The following is a 22,360-nucleotide window of genomic DNA, read 5'->3' as shown; positions in this document are numbered from 1 at the left end:
CAAGAGCCCAGGCATCCCCGCAGCCACAGCATTGCCCAGCAGGTTTCCTTTCCCTTTCTGCAGCAGTCAGTGCCACTCTCCCCTGCAATGATCCATCACAGCAAAGCCAGGGATTTACCGGCCCTCACTGACCCAGAGTTACTCCAAAACTCTTCCCCCTTCCTCCCTTCCAGCCCTCCCCCCGACTCCAGCGCAGGGTAAAATTGATCAGTGCGTGTTTATTGATGGTTTGAACACTCAAAAGAAAGGGGGGTGGGGGGAAGCCGTTGCTGTAGAAACATCTATAAAGCTCCATCTCCGCTGTGTGATGCGAGCGCGGCGCCTGCGTCCCGATCCAAACAGGGGGCCTTCGGTGGGGCGGGAATTGAGAGGGATGCAGGTGGGTTCAGGGGTGCCTGGGGTGGGGGCTGGCGTGGGCTCAGCCACCCTGAGTGCCGTCGGTCGCTGCTGTGCTCCCCAGTGTGAGACGGTCAGGGCAGCAGGGATGCAGGGGCCCGAAATGCCCTTCCTCACCTTCGCAGCCGGCGCCGTCCTCGTGTGAGGGCCAAATCCTGCCACTGTCTGTGTCCCTGCAAACCTGGAGTCCCTCCCGTTCTGCACGGCTCTGATGAGCCTGGTCCTGTGCATCCATCGCTCCTCCCTGGACCTGCTGCCCCACAACTGTTTTCCCCTGGGTCCCAGCTCCTCCGTTCAGCCTCAGTCGCTGCTCCTGCTGCCAGAACAACTCACGCAGCACTGCATTAAGTGGTCTGTCTGCTTGATGGATATTACAATGCACCTCTTGCAGCCTGATTTAAGGGGTTTTTTTATCTTTTTACTCCCCCAACCAAATCCTGCCACGGTCTCTGATTTTTGAGGGTGCAATTTAGCGCTTGCGAATCATCTCCTGGCTCATTTTTGTGCCTGCAATGAAATACCAGCAGTGGCTCAGTGTGTAAGTTGCCATTAGTGCCTGCAGCAGGTAGTTAGAGCTCTAACTGCTGGTACCTCTGGCAGGCACAGAGTAAAACCGGCATTGGCAGAGCTAAATCTGCCCAAAGGAGGGGAAGGCAGCGGCTGGGCAGTGGGGCTCTTCTGTGCTACTGTGACTGTGCTGGCTTTTGGGGCTAATGATTCCCAAAGCTGCACCACTGGTGACTGGACACCCACCGAGCACCTCTCAGTGGCCCCAGTAGGTGCAGAAGTCCTTGTTTCAGTCCTTCTGAAGTTCTACTACTGAAGGTCAGTCCTACTTCAAGTTCTGCAGTAGCTACAGCTGGGAATAGGTGGTAATGGGACCAGGAAGGCATTAGGAAGGGCCAGGCTGTCAGGCAGGAGCCAGGGTGATGTGACAAGGACGTTGAAGGCTGGCCATCACTGTCTCACCTGGATGAGGAGTTTGGGGCTCGGGGCATGAGCAGGGAGGTGGGGCTGTGGCAGGACTGGCGATGCCAGGGCAGCTTTCTGTGCACGCACCAGGGGTTGTTAAGGACAAGATTTTCTCGAACCCCGCTGCTCTGCCCTGGTTTTGCAGGCAGGAGCTGCCTCGTGTAAGAGGCATTTGACACTAAGCAGAATTTGCTGCTGGAGGGACTTTTCCTTAATAGGCAGGAGAGCAGCCACTCGGTGGAGAGCTCTGAGGGACCCTCTCCTCCCTGACAGCTGGCCCTGGACTACAGGCACTCCCTGGGGACTGTCACCACCAGGACTATCCTGCTGTAACCCTCCAGCCTTGCTGCCCGGCCCTACTGCCCATCCCGTTGTGCCACCCTCCTCTGCCCATGCCCGTGTGCCATTCCTGCTCTCTGCCAGCTCTGCAGCACTGGAGACCTGCAGCACTGGGCCCTTTCCCTGTGCCCCAACAAGAGCTGTGTGTGACCAGGGAAGGGATTTGGTGATTTCTCTTTAAGGCACCCTCGTCTTCCTCCATTGCATCGGTTGGGAACAGGGATGGGAGATCTAGAGCAGAGCTGGGAGTGGAGCAAACGCAGCGTCCCCCCTCCCCAAGGCAACCCCAGCAGCAAAGCCCCCCGATATCCTTTTGTCCGAGCAAACCTAGGTGAGACGGAAGGGAGGGACGGGACGGGGTGACCCACAGGACGTGGGGAATCGAGTCCAAGCTCTCATCTCCCGAAGCGGAAGGTGAAGCCCCCTTTTTTCCTGTTGTAGCCGTTGATCTCCTCGGCCAGGTTCCCCAGGGTGCCGCTGCGCTTCTCCCCTCCGACGGGCAGCAGCTCGGGGTCCCCCCGCCTGCCCGGCCGCTGCCCGGCCCCTGCCGTGCCGTATCCCCGCAGCTCCCCGGCGATGCTCAGCAGCGCGCCCAGCTCCTCGCTTCGCCTCCGCTTTGCCCCTGCCCTCCAGCCGGGACCCCGGCCCTCCGCCGCCGTTTGCCAGCCGGGACCGAGCAGAGCCCCTTCCCCGGGGTCTCCCGGCTCCCACCGCTCGCCGGGAGGGAAGCAGGCTCCCAGGCTCAGGAGGAAGAGGCAGGACAGCGAGTAGGGTGCTCTCATCTGGGGGAAGCACAGGAAGGGGAAGGAATGTCAGTGAAGCCCCGAACATCCTCGGGCAGCGGCTGAGGCCGCAGCACGGGCTGCCCTCGGCAGTTCCCCATCCCTGCTGCGGCACCCCCAAACCAGCCCTGCCGCCCCTGCCAGAGCCCCCCAGGCACCCACTGCTCCTTCTGCAGCCTCCACACCAGCACCCAGCACCAGCGGGGCTGCTGGGGGCCTGAGCTCCCCCCTGCCTCCTGGACCCCCGCTGCCCTACATCGGCAGCAAGTCCGTGCTCACACGCTCCAGCCTTGCAGCTGCTCCGCTGGTTCGCTGCCGAGCGCTGGGCTGGGGGCTGAGAGGGCTGAGAGCCGGGCAGGGCGATGGGCTCCGGAGCTGCCCGCTCCGCTTGGAGGCACCGCGGGAGCATCGCCCTGATCGTCCCCATGAGCGGGTTCTGCCCGGGTGACGCAGGGGCAGAGGAAGGTGCTCGACATCCCTCTGCTTTATGGGGCTCGGAGCTGCCCTGGCAGAGGGGTCTGAGCAGAGCAGAAGGGAGTGAAGTCCTGAGCCTCGTGCAGTGCCACAGGCGGGGGTGACCTTCAGCAGGGGGAGGGCTGCTCTGCCTCCCTTCCTCCTCCCACAAAGGCTCAGAAAGAGGAAACGGGTTGTATTATTATTATTATTATTATTATTACTACTACTATTATCTGGAGGTATTGCCTTAAAAGCTGCTGCAGGTGCTGGGGACCAGGGTGTTTGCTCTATGCTGGCTTGAGGGGGCTGTTTCTCTCTCCTGCACCAGACCCAGGTGCACTCAAGCCCCTGCCTGCCCTTCCCAACACCCCTGAGCCTGGAGGCTTCGCTTTGGGCTTCACTCCCCACCTTTTTCACACCTTGCCTCTGTTCTGCTCTCTCCTTTTTGCACCCCTTTGCCCGTCGTGGAGCCAAATTGCTGAGTCCCGTCCTGGGGTCTGGGGGTGCCGGTGGGTCCCCAGCTGCTTCCCACCAGCCTTTGCCTCCTCCTGGCTGTGCTGCCCATCGAGGCATGGGTGTAAAGCAGGGACAGACAGACAGACAGACACACGGTCACCAGTCACTCACCTCTGCTCCTCCGCACTGGCTGGTGCTGCCAGCCCTGGCACCTCTCTGTCCACCCTGCGTCCAGATGAGTGGCCAGCCCACCTTGGGCCATTAAATAGTCACCAGCGCTGATTGCCATGTCACCCCTTGGACGTGTGGCCACAGAGAGAAGAGGGTGGGATCCTCGGGGAGGGGGCTGAAGAGGGGGATGGAGGGGGCAGGGGCTGGTGGAGCTGCCACAATGGGAGTGCGGCAACGCCACTCATTAACGCGCCGCCTTCGTTTGCTGCCTCATTTGGAGGAGCAGCTAGGAGCTGGCCTTGTGTCCCTGGCAGTTGTCAGGGATGCTGCCGGGAGGGAGGGTCTTGTCTAGGGGCCCAAGTGTGTCCCCCTCATCTGGCTGATGTGTCCTTGTGTGCGGCTGTTGGGGGTCCCACACATAAGTGTGTGTGATGGGTGCATAGGCACCACTGGAGACCCCTGCACCCCCAAACCCACCCAGAGCCTGGCCCCACATGGACATGCCCAAGTGCTCCCACCCTCTCTGGTCAACGCATGCAGCCACCAGTGCTGGGACATGGTCCCCAATGCACCTTTCTGTCCCCTCCAGGTCTGTCCTGGGCTGTGGCAGAGTGGGATGTGACACCCTCTGTCAGGAAAGGGGCTCCTGCCAGGCTGTGACGTGGGGCAGGTGAGGGGCCATGGCATCCCTGAACTCCCCTGAGCACACCTTAGGGTGCCTGGGGTGCCTGGAAAGAGGCAGCATTCCAGGCCCTTCATTCCTGCTCCTTGGTGATTAATGCTGTGGAGGGGAGGTAAAACTGAATGGAAAATAACAGCCTGGAGCCGGGGCAGCTGGAAGGGCCTGGGGGCATCGCTCGGTGCTCTGTCCACTGGAGCAGGGAGCAGGTCCCCTTGGCACAGACACCTGCCACCCTCCCAGTCCCAGCCCTAGGGCCACCCCGAGGTCCTGCAGGGCCTGGGTTTGGGCTGGAGCCCTGAGAAGCCTCCTCTGCTCCCTGGGTCTCCCCAGCTCTTGTTTTGCAGAGCGGTTTCAGTGTGGTGGGCAAGTTCCCAGGGATGCCATGCCATGAGCCTGGCACGGGGAAGGAGCCATCACCCAGTGCAGCGAGGAGCTGCAGTGACCCGCTGTCACTCCCTTTGCTGTCACCACAGCAGGTCCCTCTGGCCGTGTCCCCGCGCTGTGCCGTGGGCACGGCTGTCACACGGTGGGTAACGATGAGATCCTTTTATTAAGGAGTTTAGAAAGTCCACATGTACAGCGTTGGACACACTCACACATAACCTAGACTTCACAGCACTGCTACACACCACAGCCTGGCCCAGGGCTTCTCTGGGAAGGTTCATGGCCATATCCCAGACCCCCGGTCACCCCTGCCCACCCCTTTCCAGGGAGGTGTCACCACGGATGGGTTTAACCTAATTTGGGGCCATGGGGCAATGTGTGAGCTCTTGGGAATAATCCTGGGAAATCCTGCATCTTGGCATGGATCAAATACCTCTCGTGCAAGTCAAAACAAAGTCTCTGGGGGTCCCGGGTGACACGGGCAGTTACACAAGGGTGTGCTACCAACAAACCAACGTACAATGTTCCCTCCCTGGCACGGCAGAACACCACAGAGGGGTCTGGGGAGGGGATGAGCCTTCCCACCCGGCACATGGCTCCGTGTGCATTCCTGCCCAAAGCATCAGAAAAACCAGTTACAGCTAATCCACCAAAATAACTGATCGCAAAGTAAAGATGGGTGCAGGCAGGACCCTTTCCTGAGAGGTCCAGTGGAACACAGGAAGCTCCTTGGAAGCTGTCAGAGCTCCTGCTGTTGTGCTGAGAAATGCCACTGCTGAGTTCCCCCAATTCCCATCGCTCCAGAAAGCCAGCCTGGCCAGCTACTCCGAGCATGGATGGAGTGGGTAAAGCTGGTGCCTTCACTCAGAGCTCATCCTCACCTGAGGGCTCTGAAAAATCTCTCTGGCAGAGTAAAAAGCTGTGGTGATCCCAATGCATCACTTGTCCCTGTTTCCCTGTCAGGGCAGACAGACAGGGACTCACCCAGTAGGTGAGAGAGCTTGTCCAGCACAAGATCCAAGCTGGGGAAGGCTTAAAAAAAAGAAGAATCACAGAGGGAAGTAGAAACCTGGCACAGTCGGGAAGCTGAGCCTTTGATCTCCCCATGCTTTAAGCCCCCCTGGAAATGGGGACAGCGGGAGTTTTCCTCCCCTCCTCAGTCCTTCTGCCTGTCCGATGGTGTTTCTTGGGGCCAGGGCTCTGCTGTAGCACAGGCAGAAAATGATGTAAAGGGTGGCAGGGTTCCATCTGTCCCCTTCCCTCCCTGTTCAGAGTCTGCTCACATTTGGTTCTCGTTTTTTTTTTTGGACAAAATCCCCCATTTGAGTCCTTCCAGGGAGCCAGCAGGAGACATCAGTCCCGCACCCCATAGCAGCTCCTGCTTGGGCCAGCTGGTGCTGCCGCCTGGTTATCAGGGCCCTGCAGATGCTAAGCCCCACTCGGGGCTTCTTTTTTGCAAAACCTTAACGGGATTTGAGGAAATGAAAGGCTTTGGTTATCTGCAGGTGCCGAGCCAGCACCGCGGCTCAGCCGGGGTGAAGAGGAATGCAGGTGCCCAGGCCAGCAGCGAGCTGAGGGGGCTCACAGGGAGATGTGGCTGTGCTGCCTGAAGGGTTTGGAGAAAGGTCACAGCTTTTGGACGACGAAAGTTCAACATGAATCCAAATGGGTCTGGTTGGGAGGGAAGGGCTGTGAAATGCAGGCAGAGCTGTGGTGGGAAGTGAGCCTTTCTCGCCTCCTCCTCTTCCTTGTTGTTCTCCCTGTTTCCCCAGCACTGCCAAAACAGCTCTGTGCCGTGCTTGGTTCTGGGTGTGCGTCCTTGCAGCACTGTGCTGGCTCACTTTGGGGTGTTCTGACCTGCTGGGAGGCTCCAGGAGTCAGGACAGGGACAACAGGGACTAATGAGCTGGTGGTCATCCCTCCCCAGCTGCGTTGCTCTAGCAGGGGTAGAGGAGAGCATCCCGCAGTCCGGAGAGGGAATCACTGGCACAGTCAGGCTGGCCCAGCTGAGCCCTCCCCATCACCAGTAGCACCATTGGGGGAGCTGGAGCTGTGGAGCAGCAGCCTCATTCCAGTCCTGCGGGTTTGGGGGACCTGGGATTCCCCATGGCAAGTGCCTCCATTCCCTTGCCAGCTTGGCAAGCCCACTGCCTGGTGTCAGTGCCTGGAGCAGAGGCGACCAGAGGTGCTCAGCCTCCCTGGGCTGCTGCATCCCTCCCTCCTTCCCTCCAGGCAGCCTCTTCCCTTCCTTGCAGGACCCTGCTGGGCACCTCCCTGCATCCTCTCTGCCCCAGCCATGAGCACAGGCCGTGGGTCACACTCTGGCCAGGACACCCATTCTGGCTGCAGGGGAGCCGTGGCAGTGGGAAGCAAAGGTCTGGCAATGTCTGTGGGTGCCCAGGAGCTAAAGTCACCCTCGCTGGCAGCAGGTGCTCCCTAGGGGCCCCTCAGAGGTGGGCAAGCCTTCAGAGAGGATGGCAGCTGAGGGAATGGGTCTGCAGGGCAGTGGGGAAGGGCAGGGGACTGGGCACGGTGCGGGGGGCTCATGCCATCAGCTAATTCTCCTCCCGGATGGGCCGGATCTTCATCTCGGTGAACTTGAGGGAATACTGCCAGCCGGTCCAGGAGGACCACTCGATGCCGTCGGCGTAGGAGCTGTGGTGGCCCTTGAGGTACTGCCCGTTGAGGTTGGAGGTGTGGCAGTTGCGGTACCACCAGGCGCCGTGGTAGAAAGCGGCGCAGTTGTTCTCCGAGTGGTCGTTGTCCAGGTCCTTGGTGGTGAACTTCATCCCGTTGTGCTTCAGGAAGGAGTCACCTGTCCCAGGGAAAAGGAGTCCTGATGGGCACTTCCTGCCCTTGGACTAGGTCCCTGCCCCATGGGACTTCCCTGAGTACCCCAGTGAGGCTCCTCCAACAGGGCTCCTCCAGCAGATGCCCAACCGCAGCCCTGCTCGTGCCTGCAGCTCCCTGAGGCCGCAGGGATGCAGCCGCTGCTGCTGCCAGAGGACACTGGAGCACCCCAGCAAAGGGGTTTTATGGCTGTGGGCTCCCCCTGCCCATGGGCCCACGTGTGCCCCCCCATCCTGCTGCCCTACCTGCTGTCCCTGAGTAGTCAGCGATGCTGATGGGGTACCCGTCCTCCTCGGGGTCGACGGAGAAGAGCCCCACCCCGAAGCTGCCGTAGTGGGCGAAGGCGGTGCCATTGTCAAAGTCCTCCAGGTCAATGCGGAGCTCGTAGCTGCCCTGAACCGTCAGCAGATGGATCCTCTTCAGCCCTGGCAGAGGGAAAGGGATGAGTGTGGGGACCCCGTGGGGATGGGGTGGCCAGGAGTCCCCGGGGAGGGGGTGCCGGGTGGGACAGGGAGCAGTTCGCACTTTCCACCCCTCGCTCTGTGGACGTGCTCAGCTCGGGGGCAAACAGCCCCATGGCTTCCTTGCCCTCTGCAGCCACCCCATCCCCTCTGTGTCTGCCCAGCCCGTGACTCCCAGGACATGGGTGCTGTCCAGGGGGGTCTCAGTGTCCCTTCCATCACAAAGGAAACCCCAGACCTCCGCAGGGGAGCCCAGACTTTGCCAGCCTGCCCCGGATCGAGCACAGCCAACCCCACACACCTAACCAGTGCTCTCCTGTCAGCTTCCCGAAGCCGTCCCTGTAGGCTTCCCAGCCACGGAAAAAGTTCACAGAGCCATCCTCCCGCCGCTGAAACACCTGGGGAGACAAAAAGACCAAACAAAAAGTTGTGGGGCTGCTCCCAGCCTGCGTACCCCAGGCAGGTACCTCTGCTCCCCACCGTGCTGCCCACCTCCCCCTGCCACCGCCTAATTAGACACAGGCACAAATTAAACCCTGTCGGCTCAGTGATTACTCAGGGATGCTGGGGAGAGGTCCCCGGGGAAATGCTGGATCATTGCCTGCCGGCTCCCAGGGGTGGGTGAGTCGGTTCAGATAAAACCGATCCTTCAGCGGATCCTGTCTGGAAATGTGAGTAGAGCTCAGGGAACCTGCAGCTCCTTGGGAAGTCGTTGGGTGTCCCTGGCGTGGTGGACACCCTGCACCTGCCTCTAAACAGCCCGGCTCTGCTACCGCACATGGGAGCAGAGACACGGACGGCAGACCCCCAGGCTGGAGCTCCGCTGCCAGCAGTGGCTGCTCAGGACTGTGTAAGAACCCAGCAGCTGATTTCTTCCTCCTGGATCTCCTTGCTCTCCTGGGCAGGCACCCCATCATAAAGCATCATCTCTGTGACAGCCTCATTAGTCTCCCAGAGAAATTAACTGTGGGGCACTGACCGCCCCAAGCCCTGCAGAGTCCCCAGATCCCAGCCAGATCCCGGGGCTCAGCGCAGCTTTTCTGCTCGGAGCCTTTCCCTTTTCCTCTCCCATCTGCTCATCGGCGTGTGTGCTCTGTGACTTTCATCCCCTTTTATCCATAGTTTTGGTTTGATTTATTGACAACGATCCAGGAAATGCTGCTTCATGCCCGACCATTTGAACTTAATTAAGCCTCCAGCCCTGGATTAATTGCATTAAAGTTGGCTGAGCAAGCCCGCCCCACTCCCACCGATCTCCACACTCCCGAGGCCGTGGTGAGGACAGCTGGGACACTCGGAGCCATCCCATGCTCTGGCAGCCCAGGGGCCAGAGGACCCCATCTTCAGAGCTCGGCTGCGCTGCCGAGCTGAGCTTCCAGCATCCCAGGACTGGGGAATGCGGATGAGCCCCGAAGACAGCTGGGAAGCCACCATGCTTTGCTCCCCCTGGCTGCTCCTGCTCTCCTGCACATGCCGGGTTTCATCCTGGCGTGTGAAGCAGAAGGACCTTGTGAACCTCTCACTAGTTTGCCCCTCCCCAGATGGGCATTTTTGGGGCTGCGTGTGCTGGCTGAGGCTCCGACACACTCCTCGGCATGGCACGGCTCTGATCCTGCTGTACTTACCTTCTAGAATTAGAGCCTTAATTTTTATCCCTGTGCTGAGCACTTGAGAAGCTGTGGTTAAGCCCTTTTAAAGGGGCTTTCTTCAGGCTTGCTGGGAAAGGGGGACGGTGTGGCTGGACAGGAGCCTGAAGCTGATTTTCCCTGGCCAGCGTCGGCTCCGGCACTGCTGTGTGGGGAAGGCGGTGGACGCAGCAGCAGCGCTCTCTCTTAATCGGCTTTGGCCCACGGTTGTAAATAGGCCAATTGCCTGAGTGGTGCCCAGGGAAGCATGAGGGACAGGGCCCCGTTGGCTGAGCCTTGACACAGCTCAGGAATCACCCTGGAGGAGCCCTTGGTGCCGCACTGCCCACCAGGCTCAGCCCCAAGGGGGTTGAAACCAGGCTGGTTGCTGAAACCTGGTGAGTGCTGGAGGTTCTGTGTCCTCCTGAGTCTTCTGCTCCATCCTCATCATCTCCCATGCACAGTCCCTTCCGTGCTTCTTTTGTGCACCCACCACATGCAGGCAGGGATGTGGGAGCCTCCTGCTCACCCCCTGCACCAGGATGCTGGGAAGGCTGGGGTGACCCACAGGCTCATCGTGCTCCCAGCCCTGCCTCGCTGCTTTTTTCCTCCTCATCAAATATGCATCACTCCCTCTTAAGCAAAAAGGATTTCCCTCCCTTCTTTAAGGGCAAGGCTGAAATATTTATCTCCCTCATTCTCTGCCTCCTCCAGTTGTGCCCATGGTGAAGGGACAGGCTCCTACAAAGCTGCCAGCCCAGAAAAATGGGTTAAAAGCAGAGAAAATCGGGAGCACCTGCCATGGCACTGGCAGCCTCCTCTCCCTCAGCTCCACCAAACTCCTGGTGGGCTTGAAACTCCCCAGCTGGGGACATGCTCAGCCATCACTTCACCATCACTGCAGTGGCTCCTGGTCCAGTTTTGGCATCCATGGTGCAGATCCCACAGCCCTGTCCCCAAGGTGTCCTCTGAGCCCTGTCACAGCAGGGAGACCATCTTTGGGCTCAGCCAGGGAGAAGAGCCAGTCTCCAGGAAGTGCTGATCCTGTGGGACAGCCTGTGAGCACCACAGCTGGCAGCACTGCCCATCCCAGGAACTGCTCCTGCCTGGCCCTGCCAGCACAATTGTCTCGTCCCCGTTTGTGGTGACACATAAACCACATCCTCTGGAAACAGCACGTGTTTCTCCAGGCTCCTCTCACCCCCTGCCTTCGGTTTACCCCAGCCCAGTGTCAGTGCACCGGTGTCTGCTCAGCCCCCATCCCTCTCCAGGCCCTCTCCACTGGGGGACGACCAGGCTGGTGAAGCTCTCCCCACCAGTGTCCCAGCACAGCAGGTGCCCCTGAAGCTGGAAGCTGTCACTTAATATTACCACAGCCCTCGTCCTGCTGGCACAGCCTTTTCTTCTGCATCCTTCAGCTTTCCCACCATTTCCCAATACGTGCTGTGTGTGGAAATGATGCTGAGGCACACAGAGCACCGTTGCTTATGGAACTGAGATGCTGATCCCAGGGGATTTCGCCCCAGATGAGCAGTAATGGAGGCTCAGGGGCACTGGGAGGAGTGTGGGGCATTTGCAAAGACATTCTGAAGACAACATCACCTGAAAAGGCAACTTTTTGAGGCCTCCTGGGATGCTGAGCCTCTCCATACCTCTGTCATCCCGTTATTACTAATAAAGTGCCAGGGGTGAGTGTCAAGGGGGGAGCTGGGCTGGGCAGTCCCAGGGCAGTCACTGCAATCACAGTCAGTGCTGGGCACAGGATTTGGATGCTCCTATCAGCACCGGTGGGCACTGACCCAGATCCACATCCCCACCAGCTGCAATCGGGGCCCTGCTGCTGGTGGGCAGGACTGAGGGGGCACAAACCAGCTGTGCCTTGCTCAGCCTTCCCAAGGACGGGGACAGGGAGCAACCAGGACCCTGCCTCTGTGGATCATGCCATGGGGACAGTGAGGTGCTGTGCTCTTCCCCCTGCCCCACTCCCCGTGGCCTCTGAGCTGTCCAGGCAGGCTAAAGCTGAGCTCAGCAGCTCCCAAGCTCCCGAGTCAAAATTGATTCAGCTGCTGCCATCGCGTCCACCCACCCACCCACATGCAAATAAGCCCAAATGTCAGGAGTAATCGCTCCGGAGAGGAGGAGGAGGAGGAAGAGGAGAGGAGGAGGAGAGGAGGAGAGGAGGAGAGGAGGGAAGGGAAGGGAAGGGAAGGGAAAGGAAAGGAAGGGGAATTTCCCAGGCTCTGCACCACGGCACCCAGCCGTGCCATGGCTTACCTGGAGCCTGGATCAGCCAGATCCCCACACCCCCGGCCCCTGGGAGATGGCTGAGACAATCCCTGCACCCAAGGGGCTGGAGGCACGTTTGAGACCCTCTACTGCAGAGCAGCCCCAAGAAACAGGAGCCTGGGGTGTGCACCCTCAACCCTGCTCTGGCTGTCTTCTGCACCACTGGGATTCAGCCCCTGGTTTGGCTCCTTGCCTCATCAAGGCACGGCTGAGCCGAGGTGTTTGTGCCACTCCATGCCCAGACCCCCCGGTGCCGCCGGGCTTAGAATCACTCGCTGTGCCCCCTGCCCAGCCCAGCCCGACCCCTCCCGCCTGCAGCAGCTTTAAATAAGCCTCTGAGTGTCTCGCTAATCACCTTGGGCTGCTCTTCAGGCATGGCTGGGGCTGGTGGAGGCTGTGCAGACTGCGCACGGGGTTTGCAAGGACCCTCCGCACCCCGAGGAGCCAGAAGCGTCCCCCCTTTTCCCTCTGTGAGCCCCCAAGAGCTGAGGTCCCGGGGCTGTGCTGTGCCTCAGTTTCCCCACTGGAGCTGCTGGTAAGACCCAGACACCACAGGTTCCTCCAGCCCGGGGTGGGCTCTGGGAGGTCGAAGGCTCATCAGTGCCTGAGGGCAGGGGGGCTAAGCTCCCTCCTGGTGCTGCTCAAAGCTGCTTAGGGGAATCAGATCGTGGGGATTTGTTTCCTAGAGCACCCAGCTGGAGGGGTGCTGTCCAGCTCGGCTCATGCAGCGTGTCCTCAGGGCAGAGGCTGCCTGCCCACCCCTCCTGCTGAGACCCCACCACCTCCTGGGACCCCCTCTCTGTCCTACTGGCCCACCGAGCGATGTCCTCCAGGGCAGAGAGGCTGCTCGCACCCAAGTGGTGCCTGGGGCAATGGGGGGCTCCAGGCTTGGGGCTGGCAGTGCCATGTCCCCCCATCCCCCTGCTCCCTGCCCCCATTACTGTGATTACAGGGCCAGTGCAGCTGCCGTGGCAAAGTGAATCGGACAGGGAGTGAATCAGCGCAGCATCCGAGGTGCCCCGGGCACCCCAGCCTTAGATGAGGCCAAACGTGCCAGGTTTGGGGTCTGCCCTGAGCCCCAGCACCAGCTCACTGGGTCCATGAGGATGGGGCAAAGCACAGCCACATGCCCCATGGCACAGCCACAGCCACACTGTGCCCCAACCATGCCCCAGTCCTGCTGAGAAGGAAAAATTCCAGTGGTGGCATCCAACTCCCTGCCTGAAACCTCCCTCCAGCTCCAGCCAAGCTCCCCAGTCCAGGGCAGGGACTGGCCTCAGCTCAGGGCTCTGGTGGTGCCGCTGGGAAGCTCTGGGTGCACAGTCAGGCCCCCTTGACATTTATTGCCCGTCCTGATGACACATCCACGTGTCAGAAGTGACATCTCCCACCCCCAGTGCCCTGGCGCAGGGTCAGCCCGTGGCTGGCGGTGGCATCACCCAGTGTCCCCAGCATGGTGGCAGCTCACCGTCCAGCCGCCCCCGTCCGTCGTCATGTCACAGTAGACCTGGAAGCCGTCGGGATAGTGTGTGGGGAAGATGGAGTAAATCCCATCCTCTTGCTGTCCACTCGCATAGATGTCAAAGCAGTCTCGGGGCCGGGAGCCTGCAGCGTGGCATTGGGATGGGGTGGGACGAGGGGAAAGCTGGTTAATTAATGATCTAATTTAATGTCTTGCCATTTCTCCCAGGCTCTCAACCTTGCTACCAGCTCTAGTTGGCAGCTTGGTGCTTTGCTCTTTCCCTCTCTTCTCCTCTGACGCTCAGGGCCAGCAGTGCCCAGGGGGACGTAGCCACCATGGGGACCCCCCAGGAGCTGGTAGGGACTGACCCCATGTCCGTGGTGATGGCAAGGGCAAGATGGGGCCCAGACAGGGACAAGGGAGAGTCGATGCCCAGGGAGGCTGTGGGCACATGCTCCCAGCTCCAGGACAGACTCACTCAGCTGCATCTCAACCCAATGCTGAGGAATGTGACTGTTTATGCTGAGCCCGTGCAGGGCCACCCTCCACACCTGATGGAGGTGAACAGTGGCTCCTTGCTCTGCATGTGCCCCTGCTATGCTCTGTTGGGAGCAGATGGGTTTGCAGGGGTGTGAAGGGGCTTTTGTTCTGGTTTATGGACATCTGGGGGCTGCACAGTGAGAACCTCCCCTTCCAGAACACACTTTCCCATCTCCCTCCTTCTCCACCTCCTTGCCAGCCCCTGAACTGTATTAAATCCCTTCTCCAGGATGGTTTGCCCCATCCCTGGGTGGTTTTCTCCCTCCCACGGCAGCTGCAGGCACATCCCTCTTCCCAGGGACTGGCAGGGATGCAGGCTCACCGTTGGAGCAGCCCCGGGGCCGCGCTCCCCTGGCCGGCGCTCGCTGCAGGTCAGCCTTGAGCCGGGGCCGGGCCCCGCCACGCTCCTTCTGCAGCGTGTCCAGAACGTCACTGACGGAGCTCACCAGCCGAGCCATGTTGGTCTGGCTCTCCGAGAGCAGCTGTGTGACACATGGAGGGGCACAGAATTGTGGCTAAATTGGTAAATCCCTTCTACATCCCAGCCCCTTGACCACTCTGCCTGCTCCCACCGCTCAGCAATGCCAGGGTAAGGGCTGGTGGGGGCATAAATCCACAGCAGATCCCATAAAACATCTCTGTTGCTTTTTGGCAGGGGCCAGGGTCCAGGTAAGCACCTATTGCCACCAGGGAGGAGAAATCCCCAAACCTGGGTGCATTGGTGCTGCCACCCCATGGGATAAAGAGCATCTCTCGGCAAAGGACAGGATGACGGAGGCGGCAGGAATAGCCGTGTCCTGAGGCAGCTGCCAGCTCTTCATCGTCCCCTGAGGTGACCCAGGCTGGGAGAGTGACACGGGGTGGCCGTGGCACGGCAGGAGGATGAGGAGCGAAGTGAAGCACCGAGAAACAAGCAGCTCTGGACAGAGGCAGCTGAGTACCAGGAGGTAGTGGAGCATCCAGCCATGCCTGGATCTTGCTGCAACACCTGGCAGACCCCTGGCATACTCAGGTAAGCTTTCAACACAGCTCACTGGCTGGGAAATTTTGGGGACTGTGAAAAGGGGGGGCTGACTGCTGCATGAACTGCCCTTGAGAAGGTTCTGTGCTGTGCTTGGCTCTGACTGGAGCCCTCAAACTCGACCTGTATCTGGGAGGCCCCAGCGTGGGAGGCTGCACACCATGCTCACTGGCACTGGAGTGGCTTGGCAGGGAGACATTTCCCGACTTCCAATTCCCAAGCACCTGCCTTCAACCTCAGCTCCTTCTCCTGGAGCTCTCCCCTGGATACTGTGGGCAGGAGCTGCAAGCAGCCATACTCCCGGGGACATTGGGACAGGGTTTTCTATCCCCAGGGAGCCCTGCCTGGCACTGCCAGCCCCGGCTCACCTGGATGAGCCTGCCCTGCTCTCCCTGCAGGGCGCTGAGCTCCTGCCCCATGGCGCTGTGCCCCTTCTTGAGGCCGTCGCAGTCGGCGCGCAGCTGCACGGCGTGGGTCAGCAGCTTGGCCACCTCGTCTGCCACTGTGACCAGCAGAGCCTTCTGCTGGCTCTTGGTGGCCTTGGCCTCGGCATCGTGGTCGGTGATGGCGCGCAGCAGGGAGGTCTGCAGCCCCTCCATGCGGCCCAGCGTGCCGGCAGCGCTGGGGCAGTTGGGGTCGATGAAGATGTTGATGCGGGAGCTGTCGGCTTTCTCGATGGTCACCAGCGCGTTGGCTTCCTCGGGGTTGGTGCTGATCACGGGGGGCGACTCGGTGACGGGCGTGTGGTAGTGGTTCATGAAGAGGATGGCCCCCGTGACTGTCACCGCCAGGAGGACGGCCACCGACAGCAGGACGGTGCACAGGATGTACCCACAGCTCATCCTCTGTAGGCAGAGACACAGACACACCATCAGCACCCCTCTGGACAGACACATCCTGCGCCCCTTCATCCCAGAGGTAGGGTCAAACCCGCACGGGCTTTGGGGGGTCCGGCAATGACGTTGGGGCAGAGGAGGGAGGGTGGGGACCCCAGGGAGCTCTGAGGCTCTGCCAGGGATGTGGAGGCCACAGGCGAACACCGAGTGAGCAGAGCAGCTAAACCCACCTGGGAGTGGGGTATGAAATAATAACGAGAACGAAGGCACAGCAGCCGCCGGCTCCCGCTGGCATGTTTTATTTACGGCAGTGATCCTTGGCTGGAGCAGCCCTGGCTCCCCGGGAGATGCGTGTGGGGCTCCCTGCTGCCTTGAGCACAAATATGGGGAGAAAAGGGGAAAACACCTCGTGTCCCTCACAGCAGGGACCGCAGGGAAAGCAACAAAGGGAGGCTGTGGGTCAGTGCTGGGGTCACGTTGCCCTGAGCATCGTGGGGACCTGCTCTCCACGTGGCATCTCCCAGCTATGGCAGGCCACATATCTCCATCCCCCTTGTCACCTCATTTCCTGCTGGAGGGGGGCAGAGTTGCTCCCAGAGCCTTTGGATCAGTCCCAGAGCCTCCCAGCAAGGAGGAGTTGCTGTGGAAAAGGTCTCTGACCCCCCCAGCCCCTCTGGCAGCTCTGCTGCTGTTCAGACCCATTGGCTCAGCCCGTGGGAGCTGCTCCATGCCCACCAAGAGCCTTTTTCACCTGCAAAGCCTGAAGTGCCAGCGCAGGCAGTGCAGAGCGAGTCAGCTGCCACCTGATCCCGTCAGCTCCCAGTCCCCTTCCACCTCCCCTCCTCATTACACCTGCAGGACAGAGGCTGTGATTTTCCCCTGACCCTGGCCACGGCTGTCACAAGGAATTGCAGGGCTGGCAGCAAACTGCAGATTCAGAGAGACAAAGACTACTTTCCCCAGAAACGAGGGGAAAATTGCTGCATCTGCAAAGATTTCCCAGGCCCTGTCCCCTCCCGTGCACATCTATCTGGAGTGACACCTTCCTTCAAGCACCCTTCATTCCATTCACGCTCACGCAATCATTTGCATTAAGGTGACCCCAGCGGCAGCGGGGCTGGCTGGGGGGCCAAGGATGCACCACCAGCCCCAGGGTATGCCCCAGGTTTCTCGCCCACTCCCCCACTCTGCAGGAGTGAGGCTGCAGCACTGAATGGGAACCCACCTGCAGGGATCTCTGTGAGGAGAGTGGCCCAGGCTCAGCCCCTCGGTGCACATTAAAAGGAGATGTCAAAGGCAATAAGGGAAGTTTAGGGCAAGCAAGGGGCTGAGGAGTTTGTCTGGTGTGTGTAGATATGGAGCCCTGGCTTGGGGGCACAGGGGACACCCAGGAGCAGCAGGATGGTGGCAGACAGGGGTGGGAGATGCTCATTGCTGAGATCCTTGTGTGGACACCCAGGACCTGGGCTCAGCTGGGCCACTCAGCAGCCTGCAAGCACGGAAGTGACAGGAGGGGTGGCTGCTGACCAAAGACCACTGTCAGGTGGTTTGGGATCTACAGGTTGAGCAGGGACCATGTCCCTGTGGTGGTCCTGGCTGTGACAGCACCCTCATCTCCAGGACTTTGTGCCCTCCCATCCTGCTGCTGCTGCTCCCAACACTGCTGCCTTCCCCATCTTGAGGGGCACATGGATGGGCTGCAAAGGCCAAGGGTTCCCTCTGAGCAGTAAGAGTTCCCAGAGCAGAGCCATGAACAGATGATGTTCTGCTTCCCACAGCCACACAAATCCCAACTGGGCTGTAACACACCAAAATCTCGCAGCTCTGCCCGGATGTACCACCACACTGGAAGCTGTATCCAGCTGTTTTCCAGCCTTCAAGCCCCAGAACCACTGCCTTCCCACCGGCAACAGGAATTGGGGGCCAATCCCCTTCCAAAATGATCCCCTCTGCTTGCAACTGCAAGATCCTAAGTGGCGGCAGCTTCATGAGTCCCACGCATTTTGCTGGCAGGTTGTGTTACCTGGCAACCTGCAGTGGGGAGAGGAGGGAAACTCAGCCAGTGGCACCAGTAACACTCTAAACTGGAGTGGGGGTCCCCCCAAGCCCCTCCAGCACAGCAACACTGCAGCAGCATTCCCAGCTGCTGGCATGGGACCCTGCAGATTCCCCTGCCACACGCTCCTGCCTCACCATGACCACAGCTCTCATGATCCCTAGGGTTCCTGCTGTCTGTTCCATGGCCTTGGAATTCTCGCCAAGACTTTTGGACAGCTATAGGACATCCCCCTTCCCTGGTTACTGATGTTCTCCTGGGGACATCCATTGGGCTGGAGGTCCCAGTATCTTCAAATCACTCCTTCCTAAGGAGACCAGAAGCTGTGAGACTGAGTGGTGCTTGGGATGAGCAGATCTTCACTTGCAAACCTGCTCTGGAGCCTGGGAGGGAGCCCCAGGCAGGATCTGAGGGATGGTTGTGTCCTCAGTGCAAAGCTGAGCTGGGCTCCCCGTGCTCTGCACTGGCACAGGCAGTAGATCTATGCTTGGTCACCCATGGGGGCTGGGTCCTTGGTGACCCAGCCACATTTCATGAGCAGCTCTGGACCCCATCAGGCCCCTCAAAGCATCAGCCTACTCAGCCAGCGCTGGAGATGGAGACAAGCAGCTCCAGCACGTGCAGCCTGTGGGAAGGGAACGACAAAAGCTGGCTTGTCCCCTGAGCACCCGGTTGTGGCCGGTCCCTGGAGGGCATGGATGGAGAGTGGTGGCAGGAGAGGCTGAGCTTTGCCCTGGGAGATGCTCTAAGATGAGGAGGTCCCATTTGCTCCTGCCAAAATCCCTGCTCCTCCCCAGCTCACCAGACAAGCGCTGCTGTGGGACGGCAGGCAGCAGTCCAGCAGCCTGGCTGCTCTCCCTCTGGGCTGTGCCCTCAGCCAGGTACGAACCAGAACCAGAACCTATGTCCTGCTTCCGAGGCAAGTGGACACTGTGGTTTGCATTGTCCAGGCTCAGCTGCTGGTGCAAACTTCAGTCCAGGTACCCCCACCTTCCTGCCGGGGTCCACCCAGCGCTAAAGGCGCCCCAGGGCAGCAAGGGTCAGTCCCTCATCCCGAACCTATCGCTCATCCAGAGCTGCCCGAGCAGAGCAGCTCATTTTGCATCATTTTTCTCCACTGCTCCGTCCCTCTCGACCCTCCCTGCCCATCCCGCCCTGCTGCTCCGCCTGGCGCAGGGCTGCAGCCCCCGTCCCCTCGCCCTGGGCCCGGGCTGTGTCCCGGCCGCCCTCCCGGAGCCCAGCGCCGCGCTCCGCCGGCTCCCCGCGGGCACGGAGCAGGTGAACTGAATCCCGCTCCCCTTTTCCTACTCTCCCTCCGTCACCCAGAGCCTGCCTGCGACCGCTCCCACGGCACGCCACACTCTGCGGATCGGGAAGAGGAGAGGAGAAGGGAAGGATGGCGAGCGCGCTGGAGCCGGCTCTGTGGGTGAGCATGCGGGCGGGCTGCGATGGGATTGCACCGGAGCTTGCGGGAGCTGGGATCGCAGCTCCGGCTGCACGGCAAACTCTGTACATCCTTTGCAACCCACCCTGAACCATCAAGCCCCGCGCTGGGTTGTCCAGCCCCGCACGGGTGGTGGGGCTGGATCCATCCTGCCCGGCTCACCCTCGGGGCCGCGGGGGGCACAAAGCCGGGGATGGCAGCTCCAAACGGATGGCGCTGCTCGAATCCCTGCGGGCAGGGGCTGCGCACAGGGAGGCAGCTCTGCCAGGGAGAGGAGGGCAGGGTGGTTTCTCTCTCGGGGGCTCAGAAGTCTCCCGGGGTGCGCAGCCCCTCTCCAGCGAGGCGCGCAAGCTACTCGGCATGGAGGGGCTGTCCGGGGAGATGAGGGCGCAGGGAAGGGTGTGCAGAAGGAAGAAGTCAGGCAGAAGCCCCTTTCTCGCCTTGCTGCGGGTGTCAGGGGACAGGGAAGTGGCAGACCTGGGGTGGAGCGTGTCTCAAGTCTGCTCCCCCCATCCTTGCCCAGCTCCTGGGTGCCGAGGAAGGGCAGCACTGCCAGCTCTTGGCTCCTTCCCTCCACTCACAGGCTCGCCGGAGATTCGCTGTCCTCCAGCTCTTCCCAGACACGTTTGCCCATACTCCGCGCTCCTTCTTCCCACCCTGCCTGCACTCAGCGTGCAGCCATGCCTGTGCCTATCCCTAGAAGTGTCCAAAGCCAGGCTGGATGGGGATTTGAGCAACCTGGTCTAGTGGAAGGTGTCCCTGCCCATGGCAGGGGGGTTGGAACTGGGTGATCTTTAACGTCCCTTCCAAGCCGAACCATGCTGGGCTTCCCGGACTCCCTACCTGCTCGGCCGTGCTCGGTGGCTGGTGGCCGGCCACGCCGGGCTGGCGGAGCTGGCACACGTGCAGCGGGATGTGCAAACAGCCTCCGGCACGTGCCGGATCCCCCGCGTGTCACCTCAGGCTCTGCCGCCGCTCCACCGCACCCCGCCGCAGCGCCGGCCTCCCCCCAAAAACCAGCGGGGCTCCTGGAGGTTAAGAGCGGGTCGGGCGGCCCGGAGCCCCCGAACCGGGAGGGATGACTCTGGCTGCGGCGCGGAGCTGAGATGCCAAATCCCTTTTAAAGGGTTATTTAAGCAGTTCAGAGCATGTAGCGGTTCAGCAGAGGCGTGTGGCAGCCCCGGAGCATCGCCCGCTGCCCGGCCGGGGCAGCCCCGGGGCTGGGAGGGAGCCCTGGCTCCAGGTTAATAAACACATTGATTGGAGGGAGTGAGGAGGTGCAGCCCGGGGGGCTTCGCACGGGGGGGACTGGGGTGCAGCTCGCCACGCTGGGGTGCGCCGGGAGAAAAGCTCGCTGGGGACGCTGGGGGGTCGCTGAGACCCCCGGGCTGGCTGACCCCCCCTGGCCCCCGCCGCCCCCCGCCCCGTACCTGTGATTTCTCCTGCTGCCCATCCTCAAGTTGCGAGGCTCCTCCCACGGTTTTCCAACGCTCGTTCCCCATCGCGCCGCCAACTTCCAGCCTAAGTAAGTGCCCGGACCCCCCCAGACCCCCCCAAACCTCCTCCCCGGCGGCGCAGCCCCCGGCCCGCCCGCGCTGCCCGGCTGGCCGCGGCAGAGGACGGGCGGCGGCGGCGGCGGCGGCGGAGGAGGAGGAGGAGGAGGAGGAGGAGGGAGGGAGGAAGAGGAGGGAGGGAGGACACGGGCACGGACACGGGGGTGGATCTTCCCTCCCTGCCCGCCCCGATCCCCCCCGGGGCTCCCTCGGTCCCTCTTCGGGCACCCCGCCCGGTGATGCCCCGGGGGATCTCCCCGCCCCCCCCAGCACCGCCCGCGGCCCCCCGGCCGCCCCAATCATTCCGGACCCGGACCCGGACCCCCCTCCAGCCCCGGGCTCCGCAGCTGCCCAGATGTGGCAGCACAGCTGGAGGAGCGGCAGCAGGTAAGGCGGGGGCTGGTACGAGCGGGATCGGGGGTGCTACAGGGGACCGGGGGGAGAGGGGGGAATGGCCCCGGAACCCGCTCACCCCCTTTCCAAAGATACGCCCCTACATCCTCCCGTGGAACACCCCGAGCTGGTGGGGCTCAGTCCCATCGGTGGGCAGGGATGGGCAGGGTGCTGGGCGGGGGTGGGGGGTTGGCATTGGCATTGCCACCCCCCCAAACCTTTGTGCCCAAGGGTAGCCAAAGTGCTGGGAGGCTCTGAGCAAAGCCCAGCGCACTGTGGGAAGCTGGTCTGGCGGGGGGAGGCAGCAGCCGCCCCCCACCCCCTCCAGGGTCACAGCGATTCCCAAACCCCGGTGTTCCCAGCCCAAAGCCCTGCGTGCCAGGGCTCCCTCCCGGCCTGATGTGCCGCCACTCCCGTGTGGATGTGGTTTTCCTTCCCATAGCTTTGCCGCACCTCCCGTAAATCTTTTATTTGCCACTTGTCTGACCTGCGGGCAGGAGCGTTGCTGAGAGGTTCAGAGGAGCATCGTGAGAGCAGCGATGGCTCAGCGCTGCTTCAATCCGGCTGGGGGGAGGCTGAGCTCTCTCTCCATGCTAAGAATCCGCTGGGAAACCTCCTGGGCAGCCCTGCAGCCCCTTGTCCTACAGCATGAGGCTGTCCCCTGGGCAGGCGGCACAGTGGCGCCTCCAAATCCCCCTGGGTCTCTGTTCCCTGGAGCTCAGCCCCAGTCAGGACCTCCCAGCAGCTCCCATGCAGCCTCACTGGGGTGGGGGCTGCCTCCCTGTGGGGGCAGGTGTGGCACAGGGGTGGCAGGTGGTATATGTGGGGGACGAGGGGTCCAAGCAGCTTCTCTCCAGGACACACACCCTATTTTTGGAAGAGCTGGATGCGTGCTGGGCTGGCAAATATTCCCAAAGAGCTGTCTGGGGCGGGGAGGGAAGCGCAGGCGTTGCCTCAAGCAGTCGGTACCCGTGTGTGTGTGGTGTGGGGGGTGTGTGTGTGTTGTCTCCTGGCCAGGTGCAAATCCTGCCTTTGGCTGCAGAGATGTTTTGTGTGGATTTACCGTGCGATGCTCGTGGCTGGCAGCCCAGCTCCTTCCCCATGGACGGTTTTCAAGGACTTCCCTTTACAGCTGAGACTGGCCAACTCGTGCCACTGGTGCTCGGTGCGCCCACACCAGCCGGGCTCGGCTCCC

At 61.3% G+C, this 22,360-nt stretch overlaps 2 protein-coding genes across 4 annotated transcripts; both read right to left on the bottom strand.

The window, feature by feature from the left end:
- Positions 1-260: 260 nt before the first annotated feature.
- On the bottom strand, positions 261-2,489 carry QRFP (pyroglutamylated RFamide peptide). Its single transcript, XM_032131305.1, has one exon. The coding sequence runs from the start codon at positions 2,487-2,489 to the stop codon at positions 2,103-2,105; it is 387 nt and encodes a 128-aa protein (XP_031987196.1). The 3' UTR covers positions 261-2,102.
- Positions 2,490-4,785: 2,296 nt separating this feature from the next.
- On the bottom strand, positions 4,786-21,866 carry FIBCD1 (fibrinogen C domain containing 1). 3 transcript variants are annotated; one of them, XM_032131302.1, is made up of 7 exons: positions 21,653-21,866; positions 15,252-15,728; positions 14,185-14,344; positions 13,329-13,465; positions 8,251-8,347; positions 7,734-7,913; positions 4,786-7,453 (listed from the first exon to the last, which is right to left on the bottom strand). In XM_032131302.1, exons 2-7 carry the CDS (start codon positions 15,723-15,725, stop codon positions 7,194-7,196), a joined length of 1,308 nt encoding a protein of 435 aa, XP_031987193.1. In that variant the 5' UTR covers positions 15,726-15,728; positions 21,653-21,866; the 3' UTR covers positions 4,786-7,193. The 3 variants fall into 3 exon arrangements, with proteins under 3 accessions (XP_031987193.1, XP_031987192.1, XP_031987194.1); XM_032131301.1 differs by lacking the exon at positions 21,653-21,866 and adding an exon at positions 20,650-20,774; XM_032131303.1 differs by lacking the exon at positions 21,653-21,866 and adding an exon at positions 20,063-20,130.
- Between the last annotated feature and the right edge of the window lie 494 nt (positions 21,867-22,360).

The sequence above is a fragment of the Corvus moneduloides genome, chromosome 21 (genome assembly GCF_009650955.1).
Source record: "Corvus moneduloides isolate bCorMon1 chromosome 21, bCorMon1.pri, whole genome shotgun sequence".
NCBI classification, from domain to species: Eukaryota; Metazoa; Chordata; class Aves; order Passeriformes; family Corvidae; genus Corvus; species Corvus moneduloides.
This window is presented reverse-complemented; position numbering and strand designations above follow the sequence as displayed.

Bases quoted from the DNA above. Each gene is read 5' to 3' on its own strand.
- FIBCD1 (XM_032131301.1), bottom strand. From the start codon at position 20,721: ATGGGGAACGAGCGTTGGAAAACCGTGGGAGGAGCCTCGCAACTTGAG. The intron at 15,729-20,649 runs GTACGGGGCGGG...CTCTGCCTACAG, and splicing joins GGCAGCAGGAGAAATCACAG to AGGATGAGCTGTGGGTACAT. The intron at 14,345-15,251 runs GTGAGCCGGGGC...TGTGTCACACAG, and splicing joins AGCAGGGCAGGCTCATCCAG to CTGCTCTCGGAGAGCCAGAC.
- QRFP (XM_032131305.1), bottom strand. From the start codon at position 2,489: ATGAGAGCACCCTACTCGCTGTCCTGCCTCTTCCTCCTGAGCCTGGGA.